General features: G+C 32.4%; 1 protein-coding gene across 1 annotated transcript in view; it reads left to right on the plus strand.

Moving 5' to 3' along the window:
• The window catches only part of LOC143911070 (potassium voltage-gated channel subfamily KQT member 1-like), a 134,817-nt gene extending 121,813 nt beyond the window's left edge, over positions 1-13,004 (plus strand). The window contains exons 5-14 of the mRNA XM_077429796.1: positions 958-1,084; positions 3,649-3,824; positions 7,290-7,541; positions 9,613-9,681; positions 9,838-9,981; positions 11,639-11,804; positions 11,890-12,025; positions 12,142-12,298; positions 12,431-12,553; positions 12,641-13,004. Of these exons, the coding sequence (XP_077285922.1) occupies positions 958-1,084; positions 3,649-3,824; positions 7,290-7,541; positions 9,613-9,681; positions 9,838-9,981; positions 11,639-11,804; positions 11,890-12,025; positions 12,142-12,298; positions 12,431-12,553; positions 12,641-12,748 (1,458 nt within the window). The 3' untranslated portion in view covers positions 12,749-13,004. The remainder of the gene's footprint in view (positions 1-957; positions 1,085-3,648; positions 3,825-7,289; positions 7,542-9,612; positions 9,682-9,837; positions 9,982-11,638; positions 11,805-11,889; positions 12,026-12,141; positions 12,299-12,430; positions 12,554-12,640) is intronic.

The raw sequence follows: 13,004 nt of genomic DNA on the forward strand, positions 1-13,004 counted from the left end.
GCCAAACCCAAACATTAAAATACAGGATATTCGGGTACAAAATTGTAACGTAGGTTCACTTCCCAGGTATAACGGATTATAACGTTCCGTAGAAACTACTGTTTTTTTTTTTTTGCAATTCCAACTTAAGCTTATCAGATATCCAATCATCGCTCACTGGAGAAGCAAACGAAGAGTCAACCATCAGCTGGGGAATTAGTTGTTGTTGAAAGACAAATTATATTTTTTTTCCATACACTAATTAGAAAATTACGCCCTGTCGTGTCATCATTGTATATGTATATATCGTACTGAAAAATGTACCAAATAATATATTTTATCGCATTTTCAATGTATTTACGTAATTTAAAAAAGTCAGCATTTTATAGCGAACATTTTCTTATTTAAATTAAAATTAAAAAGGTTTGCAAACTTGAGATATCTGCGATACTGCGAAATGTTGCCGAATATTGTATTTAACGATATGTACCGGAAAACAGTAAAAATTAAAACAATTTTACAGACAGGAGATATCGTTTTCAACAAATAAAATGTACGAAAAAATCAACGCTATCGGTTTTTTTTAAATACCGGTATTACCAACGGCTTATATTCGGTCAAATATCGATCTACCGGTATCGGTACTTTCGGTATTGCAACCCCTAGTCCTGAGTGATGTTGTCTTTTTTATTTCTTAATTGTTATATTTTTGCTATGCTTTTTATTGATGTACATAGTTCGTTCTTTTCCAAATCGATACGGTTTATTTCTGTTTTTGTATTAAATTAAGATATGAACATTGTTTGTATTTTAAAAGTCGGTCCATTCTCTCGAGCGTCCGTGGTTTCCGCTTAAAAATAAAACAACCCAGTTTATAATTGATGGGGAGTGGGGTAGGTGGTGCGGTTGTGCGACCACAGATTTATGTATATATAAACCTACATACGAATGTGCGTTTCATTGCTTTTCCCGTTTCAGGAAATATGTCTGGTGGTTTTCTTCGGTGTGGAGTACTTGGTGAGGCTATGGTCGGCGGGATGCCGGTCCAAGTACATGGGATGCTGTGGACGGCTGCGTTTCGTGAGGAAACCCATTTGTATCATAGGTTAGTACGACATGGGGAGAATAGACCTTTTTGACCCTTATAATAAACATTTGTGTAACGTCATGAGAAGATACTAAAATCACATGTATATTTTAGGATCTGGTTAAAAATATATTGAATTACTAAACTAGCATACATATTTGACTCAAAATGGAATATTACTATTCTATAACAATAATGTATAAGAATTGTTGAAAATTCAACATAATATTTTAATTTATCTGATTTTTTCTATCTGATATGTATGTATTATACATGTACATATATGTATGTATATGTACGGGTTATCTTGAACTGTCTGGTGAATTTTTTGTAAGAAGTTATTTTAAAGATTGTAAAGGTTAATCAATTAATCCTTGATTTTCTTACAGTCCGTATTCTACTCATGTACGTATGTAGAATATATACATATGTATTATAATTTTAAAATAAGATGAATTAAATCTGATTATATTAATAGTATCATCATCAAAATCTACAGTCAATCACCGTTTACTCTTGAATGAATACGTTTCCATTTGTCTCTGTTTTGAACACATCTCATCCATCTTACCCCACACGTTTTTATAATTTCCACCCATTTTCCTTGCAGCCTTCTTTTCTCCCTTTGACATTTTCTTGAGATTGATATATGTATATCCTTTTTTCAACTGGTTAGCATATAATGTTTTCGAACAAAATGGTCACGGGTTCAATCCAACCGGTTGCTGCTAGCCAGACCTTGGATATGTCGATCGTTTCCTATCACAGTTTGCCAATTTATCTTATTGTCATTTAAACGGCTCCAAATATTTCATTCTTTCCCAAACCGACACGTATGGTCAAACACATTCTATAAAGAATTGCGAGAAACCGAAGTGGGGGTGATTTGAACCCTTGACCTATCTACTACTACATATTAAACAATGGCTTAACCAGTGAGCTACGCTGTATATACTTTTAGCTTCTAATACGTTATATAATTATAAAATCTTGATTTCAATGATTAGAAATTATATTTTTAACAGTAAAACGTACTTAAAATATGGTTCCTAAAAATATCAATTAATTATTCAATTTTTTCATATTTTTTTACAATAAAATATATAAAAATATATATACTGCAGTATATCCATAATTATTGTAAGGATGTTTTCATTTCTGATGAAGTTAAATTATTTATATTTTAATATAATGCAAATTAATTTGACGTATAAAAAAGCGTTAAATATAAATTTGGTGATTATCTGCCTCATCCTGTATCCGTAAGGTAGCAATTAGAGTTTCGTAACGACTCAATCGATCATATCTCGGAACGGAATGATCACGATGCTTATCACGACTGGTAATAAACATGTCTGACTTCAAAAGAACCCGAAGGTTGGATATGAACATCGACAGTAATATTTATGGGAAAATCCCCATCGGTTGGTGGCTCGAAACCCTCACTTAAGCCTCTTAGGGTCGTGCACCAGGACTCTTAAGGTCCTTTGGAAATACATATTTCCAGATGAACACTAATACAATAATAAAACAGACAAATATATCGTGCCACTAGGGAAAGTTTCAATATTTAAGTTCCGAACCTACGAGAACGTTCATGTCAAGGGTGCTTTTGAAAAATTTAGTGACTTCGCGAACGACACATCTTTTCGTGTCTGGATATCATGAATTATTAAAGACGTCAAGAGGCATGCTTTTCTCCAGATCTCAAGGTGTTACGTTCGACGTACCGATTTGAACAATGATTAATAAAACATTTATGCATTATAAATTGAGAGTGGAGGACGAGTCGGAAAAGTTTTTATGTTGGGACTTTCAGCGGCTCTTAATTAATTATCCCTTTCGTTTCGAAGAAACCTTCACAAGTCACAAAATTAAGTATGCAAAGATTGGGATTAAGCCGAACAACCGCTATAGTGCTTTTAGAATTGAGCAAAAAGTCACTTCGACACTTAAACAAAAATCGTTTATACATAATGTGAACACAGTGTCAAATGATGAAAAATCTCTTAAAACAAAAATGTTTTACATACATATGTATATACCAGGTAGGCCTGACAGGTAAACCCCAACGCGCCTTCCTGGCAAATTACAAACATTGATATACAATTTTTAGAATAATTTTACCGAAGCATCACAGACATTACATATGTACTTAAACTAATGTACATTTTGGAGCATTTTTTGTAAATAAATTGTCAAATTTCTAAATTTGCGTTACATTTTTGGACAAATTTGCAGCATTTTTATACGAATCAGCGAAATTTGAGATGCTGAAAACTCGAAAATTGCGAGAAATGAGTAAAGGTTGCCAATTTTCTCGAACCGTTTCAATGAAACTCAGATAAATTGGCGAACTCTGATAAGAAACGATCGACCTGGAGTCACAAACCAAGGTCTGGCCAACAGCAACCGATGGGACTCGAACCCGTGACCATTATGTTCGAAAGCATATACATATACTAACCTTCGAAAGCATATACATATATGTACTAATGGTTTTATTTTGCTAAATCCGAATTGTTTCTGTATTTCTGTTGTGTGAAATAAACATGTATAATATGCTTATGATGAATTCTCAGATCTGATAGTGGTGGTGGCTTCTATGGTGGTGCTATCTGTGGGGTCGAACGGTCAGGTGTTCGCCACCAGTGCAATTCGAGGGATTCGCTTCCTTCAGATCCTTCGAATGCTGCACGTGGACCGTCAGGGTGGCACTTGGAGACTGCTCGGATCGGTAGTCTTCATCCACAGACAGGTATGGTTGAGTTATATAAATATTATGTCCAAAAACTTCATCCCTTTTGATTTTCAATTAGTTTTCAGTTAAATGTATATGGAAGTCGTTGATCTTTTAAGCTTGTTTAGTATACATATATAATTTGAGTTAATGTAGCTTGGAATTTCAAAGGTCTAAATGCGTCCGGTTCGTCAAAAGGGAGAACTTTGATGATAAGCCTTAAAATATAGAATCGCTTTGATAAAGTTCGTCTGTTGGTTTCTGTTGAATAAATCTATGAGGAATATTTTGATTGATAATTTCAATGAATTTATTTTTGAAATCGGAACATTTAATTCAGATACAAAGCTTGTAATATTTAGGTACTAAAAATATCGATATTTACAACCTGTAATTATATTTCGTTACACTATCTTGCAATCCTAGTAAACCACGTAACATTTTTGTACTATTAAATGATTTACTATGTAAAACATTCAAAATCATAATTATAAAATTAGTTTACAGTTTGAATGTGTTATAATGCTATCATTCTCGCCTGAAAGGGTGTCATTTTGATTTTACTTGGTTGACAAGTATAGCTAACGATTTGTAATTTTATGTACATATATGACTTAAGAGGGCTGGACAGCAGCGCCTTGTCCATACAAACGTACTATACTTCTCCCTTCCTCAATTATGGCACTAGAGAAATTATTTTTAATGTGCTATGGATATCCACCATTGGGGTGCATCTATCGTTTTATTTTTTTGATTAATTATTTTTTATAGGAGCTAGGAGCCGCCAAACATCTATAAAATCGCCTCTTTTTTACACCCATGAAATGAGTCCAGCGTGGTTATTTAACGGTCGATTTTAAAAAAAATACGCCGATAGATGCACAGAAAGTATCTTTCTCATACCGATGATGAAATTTTTTTAAAAATTGGTCCAGTTTTGGAGGAGAAAATAGCAGAATACGAAACCTCGATTTTGTCAATTTAAAATACGTTTTATCTAGTCGAAGCGCAACTGTCGCATTCACTCAATATATATATATATATATATATATATATATATATATATATATATATATATATATATATATATATATATATATTGATATATATTGTCGCATTCACTCAATATATACATACACTCAATATATATATATATCGATGAAAAGAACGGTAACAAAATTAAGGTTTCGGGTGTACAGCCCTCTTAAGTATAATTTAAACTTTACCTAACTTAAGTTAGAAAATAGTATGGGATTGTAATTTATACTATACAAGGTTTAAGTTGTAATTGATTTTGATTTAGAAATGCGTGTTATTGTTCATAATCTACAGTCTACATATGTAATTGGTACTGATCCAATGATGATTGTCTATTTTATTTACATATTATTTTTATTTTGGTAAAAAAAGTATTATTTTATTTTATCGTACATATATGTTCAGTGATTTCATTCTATCACTGCAAATATACTTTAAATGTTGTTTTAGGGAATTCATATTCCAAATATGTACTTAACGTTTACTTCGGATACTTAATATTCGAATATGTCATCAATTTTTATTCGATATTAGAATAATCGAACACTACTAATTATCGAGAGTCCCAATTAGAAGGCATATTTGATGCAAGACCAACTTTTGCAGTTTGTCCGAATACAGCTTCATATGGGGGGGATCGTTTGGATCCTGAATGAAATCCCCTATTTTCATAAATTGGATAGTTCTCAGTCCTTTATTCCAAATTGACGCTGATATGATCTAGCATCTGTTTTGATTTGAGCTATATATTATATTTTCACCAACTCAGATGGCGAAAGTGCACTACTACTAATGAAAGTATTTTCATTATTTCACTGAGGAATACACATTAAAAAAATACTCAAAAACCTAATTGCAATTCTTATAAATGTTCATTATACATTCTATACATATATACATATGTATATATGTATGTATGTATGTATGTACTATATAAACTTAAGACGCTTAAAAGTCGACGATTTACATATATAGCAAGCTGTTCGGATATTGCTTAAAGTTATCATCGAGTGTATTGATATTGTTATTAGTGATTATGTCATAGAATTTCCTGGTTAGAATAACCGCGACATAAATCGTAACACTTAATTTAGAATTGTGCGTGATTTATTATATGAGCCGTTATAATTGAAACTATAAGTCCACTTTTCTTCATTTAGAGAAATATCCCGCAAAATATTAAATATTGTATGATATTTTGAGTTTAACCTTTGAAGGACGGAGCGTCGAGATCGAACGAGTATCCCGAACCGGGGTCGAGTAAGACCTCAGTATTTTTAAATCAAAATACAGCTTTTCTCAATACAAATGGGTTCAATATGTTATATAATATGTCTTATTAATCGTTTTATACATCAACTTAAAAAAGTTTTAGTCCTATAGCATGTTTTTGACTATTTTTGTATTAAAAAATAACGACAAGCATCAACATGCAAACGCGCATAGTTATAATCATATTATACTTTGGAACGTACAAATGTATTTTTTTACGATGTACCCCTATTCTAAATCATACAAAATCTATTAAAATAAATTTCTTGTAGTTCATTCTAAGAATACAATAAATATAGGGTGTATAGCTTACTTACCACATAGTTATTACGAAAAACGTAAAAATTGAGGCACTTGCATACCCCACTTCGGCGAGAGAGGGTTAACAATATTTAAAAATACTGGTAATCTGTAATACGTGTATTCTACTTTTCCGAGATTCTGGATATAGAATTATAAAATTTATGAATTAATTCAAACAGAAACAGTGTTTTTGGAACTGAAAATTGAACTTCCGCCACTTTTAAATATACATAACGGCTCATATGATGAATTTTGCAGATTTAGAAATGAAATTAGTCTTTTATATATTTATTTAATCTATTTTTTATTTATTTAATATACTTGGGGGAGGCGGCAAAGCCGATAGGCCCAAGGGGCTTACAAACATATTTTACAAGTTATACATATATGCAATAAAAAAATGAGAAAAATTAAAATACATTAAAAAAAAACAATATTAAAATAAAATAGGAGAAAAAAATATATAAACAAAAAATAAAAAACAGAAATACGATTATGGGAAAGAAGAATCAAAAATCCTTTGGTTTTAAAAAAGTATCAAGTTTGTTCTTAAAAATATTAATATTATCAGAGGTCACTAAATCATTGGGAAGACTATTCCAAACTGAAACCACTCTGTTAGAAAAGAATGAATCTCTGATCAATTTATTAGATTTATCTTTTTGGAGTCTAAGCGAGTGACCTCTGAGGTGAGTGTTTATGTTGAGTGAAATATAAGACTATATTAACTATACTATACTAATTATATAAGAATGAATTTAAAATTGAAGTCAAATATAATTACATTACTTTTAACACTTAAAACCAGTGAAATGGTATGTTTATGAAAAAGGTTTTAAAATTTACAATGAGTTTCATATATTTTTTCAGGAGCTGATAACGACACTGTACATAGGATTCCTCGGCTTAATATTCTCATCATACTTCGTGTATCTGGCTGAAAAGGATGTAGTCGGGCCTAATGGGAAAACTGATTTTGGGTCATACGCTGACGCCTTGTGGTGGGGTGTGATCACCGTTACTACGATAGGATACGGAGACACGGTTCCGCAAACATGGATGGGAAAGATTGTGGCATCGTGCTTTTCAGTTTTTGCCATTTCGTTCTTCGCCCTACCCGCGGTTAGTATAGTCTTATACATACATATGTACGGCGAAATGTTATCTCCCTCTCGCATACATCGGAAAAGTGCAACACATAGGAGATATGCTAATGCATCCCGTTGGAAAACCTCCCTTTGTAAAATTGAAATGGAATTCAAATCTCATACGTACATAATTTTATTTTATTTTTTAGATATATATACATACATATACCAGGAAGGCCTTGCAGGTAGACCCCAATGCGCCTTCCTAGACATTTAATTACAAACATTGCAGCATTTTTTTTACATAAATCGCTATATTTCGAGAGGCTGAAGAACACGAAATCAACACTTAATTAATTGATGAATTAATCCATAGAGACATCTATGGCTTTAGACTTGTGAATAAAGTTTTACATATTGTACATAAATCGAATTACATAACGGATAGGATGATGTTTGTCAATTTGATGGAGGAACCGTTTCAACATTGAAATCAGATAAATTGGCAAACTCTGATAGGAAAAGATCGACTTGGAGTCACAAATATCCAAGTCCGACCGGCAGTATTAGATATTAGCACGGGGTCGAAGCCGGTGACCTCTCGGTGCTAAATATTACCAGCAGAATAGATTAGTGGTTAGCATATAATGCTTTGAGCAGAGTGGTCACGGGTTCAAATCCCACTGATTTCTGCTAGCCAGACAGGGGGGGGGGCAAAAATTTTGACCAATAGGGAATGCCTTTCTAGGGGGGGGGTGTATTTTATTAAAAAATTAGTGTATATAAAGTACAAAATAATGTCCTGAAAATCTTTCAATGCAAGACAAACAACAAAACAAAATATATAATATTTGGGAGTTTACCAATTTTTTTTCCTGGGAAAAATCGATGTGTTTATACCTGACAGTGTTCTAAAGAATTTACATATTCTATTTTTGTTGGCTTAGTATTTTAATTCAAATTCATAATAATACATTAAACAACGTGGATAGTCCATTTCAAAATCAGGGGAGCAGCTGCCCCCCCCCAGCCCCCTCAAATGACACCCCTGTAGCCAGTACTTGGATTTGTGACTCCAGGTCGATCGTTTGCTATCAGAGTTTGCCAATTTATCTGATCTCCATTGAAACGGTTCCAAAAAATTGACAAACTTACCCATTTTCGCAAAATCTCGAGTTTTCAGCAATCTCGAATTTCGCTGAATTGTATAAAATGCTGCAAATTTACAAAATTGACCATAGATGTCTATATAGATTAATCATAATTGATATACGTTTAATGAATTTCGCTGAATTGTTTAAAATGCTACAAATTTACAAATTTGACCATAGATGTCTATATAGATTATTCATAATTGATATACGTTTAATGAATTTCACTGAATTGTTTAAAATGCTACAAATTTACACATTTGACCATAGACGTCTCTGTGGATATTAATTGATATGTATGTATTTATGTACTTTGTATAATACTCATAATATTTGTATCAATGTAAAATGTTTCTGGCCAGGAAGGCGCATTGGGGCTACCTGTTAGGCTTTCCTTGTATAAATTAATTAAAGATGAAAATAAAAATAAACGCAACCACCGAGCCATAGGTACATACATACATATAATATGTAAGCCGTTGAAATTTTCCGGCGTGTATAGATAATGGTCGCAATTTTATATCACCGATGAAATAGTTTACCTAATTCATGGAACATTTATTGTAGTCCATTTTCAACTATGAATATTTAACTCGAAGTAGTCCATGTAATGACCGTTTGATGTTTCGCGGCCCCACAATATTTACGTCAAACAGCCATTATTTGTCGTCGAAAAGGCAACCTTTACCCTCAAAAATTGGGACAGGTGATACATTATGCACGACCGGCTATTTCTGGAACGGTATTTACCTTTTGCTGGTTTTAAACTGTCTGTTGGCGACGCATTAGCACTTTTTTTACAATCCCTTGTGTGTCACATCGTTAAAAATTCAGTGTTCTGAAACAGGAAAGGATGAAATTTAAACACGTGCGTGTTTCATACACATGCACTTATATTGGACTGGGGTTTTTCGTTGCGTATCATATTTTTGAAACAATCAATTTTATTTTTAGGGTATTCTCGGATCGGGATTCGCTTTGAAAGTACAACAAAAGCAACGACAAAAGCATTTCAACCGACAGGTAAAATACTGTTTGGAATAAATATTGATTATATGTATTGTATAAACTTTTGTATTGTAGAATTCATTTGTTTGATTTTCCTTTATATTTAAATTTTTCCACATTTATGGCTCTTATTATTATTCTCTTGTTGATTTCAATCGAATTTTCATGCAGATTCCTGCCGCTGCTATGCTTATACAGTGTCTGTGGAGATGTTACGCAGCAGATAAGAGTTTTAGAAGCACTGCAACATGGACGATTCACGTGAAAGATCCCCAACCTCAGCAGCAGGCTGTTGCAACAACACCTTTATCCAGAGTATGTATTGATGGCATATATGTTTTTTCATACTTTATATACGCTTTTCATTGAATTGTTTGATAAATTTCTTTCGCAAGGTTAGATTTTACCTGTCGACAGCTAAAATTTTAATTTAAGCATGAATGAAATCAAAAGTTAAAGCGTACAAAATTGAATATTTGGCAAAACAATGCGTTTTATTCGATAATAGATTTTGATTTCATCCACATACAATATATTTGTATTTAATGCATGTCATATACATTTCTATGACAAATAATTATATGAACACTTTTGAATATGACACGTGAAATGATCTGAACAACATGTACTTTACAGCGTACAAAATCGTGTATTTGAATTTTATAATTTCGAACTGATCACACACTTCATAGCAAAATGCCTATACTGCTTTAAAAACCACATGTTATTCGAGAATACTTTTAACAAAAAACCGCTCTGTAAAAGAACAACGGAATATTGAAAAAAAAAACATTGTTGTAATTTACACTTTCATGGTTACCTGATCGATTAATTATAATTATAATTAATTGTAATTGTACTTGACGACTTTATACCTTCTGTTTCAAACGCATTGCAATCGTCGAGATAACAAGGATTTTGTTCAGGTGACAAAAAGATTCCTGTCGTGAATCTTTAAATGATAATCAGTGATAAATAGTATACGTGTAGCTTTTTGCATGATTTAAAACAAAAATCCATAGCATTTTATTTTTACATTGTTTCCCTTGAAATATCCCCGTTTATTTTGTCTTTATGGAGAAAGCAGTGAAATATCACATATTGTAGTCACACCTCACATCATCATCAAGCATTTAGGTGTGCATTTAGATGTGTCCTTTATATATGTACATATATTTTTTTTATACAGTGCTATTTTTATTCATAACTATATATATATGTATATTGATTACTGTTTCTTTAACAGAAAAAAAAACAACACTTATTCAAAAAAATATCAAAAAAATGCTTTGCGTTTCACATCCATACTATAATACATCCACTCACAGTCACACATGCATGTTTCAATGTCATAAACATAAATATGTATGTACGTGGTTTCATATCTTGAACGAATAAGTTTATTGCATCAATGTGTTCTTATATAGAAAATATTAAAAAAGTATATAAATGTTTTCTTGTAATGTAAAAAAAAAATAAAAAATGCATGAAAACGTCATTCATCATAAACGCATCAAATAAATATAAATTCAATTTTAAACGAATTTATTTTTTATTTGATGATATTATTATGAAACGTTGAAACAATTACATTTTTGTAGGTTAAATTCATGTTTGTGATGTGATCTGCTTGTTATGCGGCTTCCTTGAATTCACAATAATGTAATATTAATCTAATTTTATGTTGTTAAAGCAAGCAAGTCGCAGTTACAATAATTAATAGTAAATTGTTGGCATCTTGATGTTAGGTCTGCTGTAATATATGTACATACAATCTTGCATTTTGAAATTCACAACTTTGAACTTTTGAACTGACTTTTATTTGTCGTCGTACAGAAATACAATATTGAAGTCAATAAACTTTTATAATACTTCATATTGGAACTAGAATGCAGGATTGTAATGTGATTAGATAATTGTTGCTAGATGTTGTGCTAAGTGTTGAGTGTGACAACACCGCTTGTTGGGTCAGTCCCTTATATTGCAGGTGGCGAAGAAGGCATCGGTGCTCAAAAGACGCAAGTCCAGGAACAAAATGGAAACGTCATCGGCCGGCAATGACAAACCTCTACCGACAGCCGACGGAAGAAGGGAATCCGAAGGTGATGTTGTATTTTATGTGGACGAACCAAAAGCTGGTAAAAATATACGATTTATAATAGTACTGATCTGTGTAGTATCAAATAATAATCATACTTCGAATGTCACCATTTTTGCTTGTAGGAACTCCAAACCGAGTCAGACGAGGTGACGGCGTCGGTGGCGGAAGAACTTTGGTGAGTCAGGCATCTTCGGTCACCGAGGCTGCAAGTGATGAAATAGATTGTGATATGGATCAAGAAACACCAAGAGTTACTAAGTATGTGTCAGATTCTTAACTCACATTTGACTCAAAAAATGTATCAAATCAGGATCAAAAATGATAGTACTTTTATATATGTTATTGCAGTTGTTGATTTATTTCTCACATTCTAGATTAACAGAGGCACATAGAAATGCCATAAGAGCAATAAGGAAAATAAAGTATTTTGTTGCTAGAAGAAAGTTCCAACAAGCCAGAAAGCCGTATGATGTTCGGGACGTCATCGAGCAATACAGTCAGGGCCATTTGAATATGATGGTCAGAATAAAGGTAATTCAATATTTTACTAATTTTGTATTTATATTTAATTAAGTATGTTTATGTTTTTTACCTACATATATAATTAAATTTCAAAAATTATTTTAAAAATGTTTTTTTAATAAAATTTTATTACTCTGCTAGGAACTTCAACGAAGATTGGATCAAACTCTTGGTAAGCCAGGAAGTTATTTGACTGGTATTGATAGGGTAGGAAATGTAAAGCCTATGACGGTTGGAGCAAGACTTTACCGTGTAGAACAACAGGTATTATGAACATTTTTAAAAATATATATAATACATATGTATGTATATACTTGCTTGTTTACAATATTAATAAAAAATCATTTTCAGCTTGGACTTATGGATAAAAAAATCGATCAGTTAGTGTATGTGATAAATGCAATGTCGGTGAAGCTGTCGCCACCTTACATCTCAGACGCCGAGGCACCTGCTCCATAACGCCAACTCATGTCTCCCACAATCCAGGGAGACTGACAAACAGTTTCCGAAACAGAACCACAGCCCAGGGATCTCATAGGCTTGACAAAATTGACAATTATGTCAGCGGAAACGTTCATATAATATAAAGGTTGTGCTACGCCGTGTCATAAACACTGAAATTATATATTGTTTTTGCTTCAAATGACATAATTACATTATTCAAATTGTACAAATGAATTATCTCGCCATTAGCTCTACATTATATAAAATGATG

The sequence above is a fragment of the Arctopsyche grandis genome, chromosome 4 (genome assembly GCF_051622035.1).
Source record: "Arctopsyche grandis isolate Sample6627 chromosome 4, ASM5162203v2, whole genome shotgun sequence".
In the NCBI taxonomy this organism is placed as follows: Eukaryota; Metazoa; Arthropoda; class Insecta; order Trichoptera; family Hydropsychidae; genus Arctopsyche; species Arctopsyche grandis.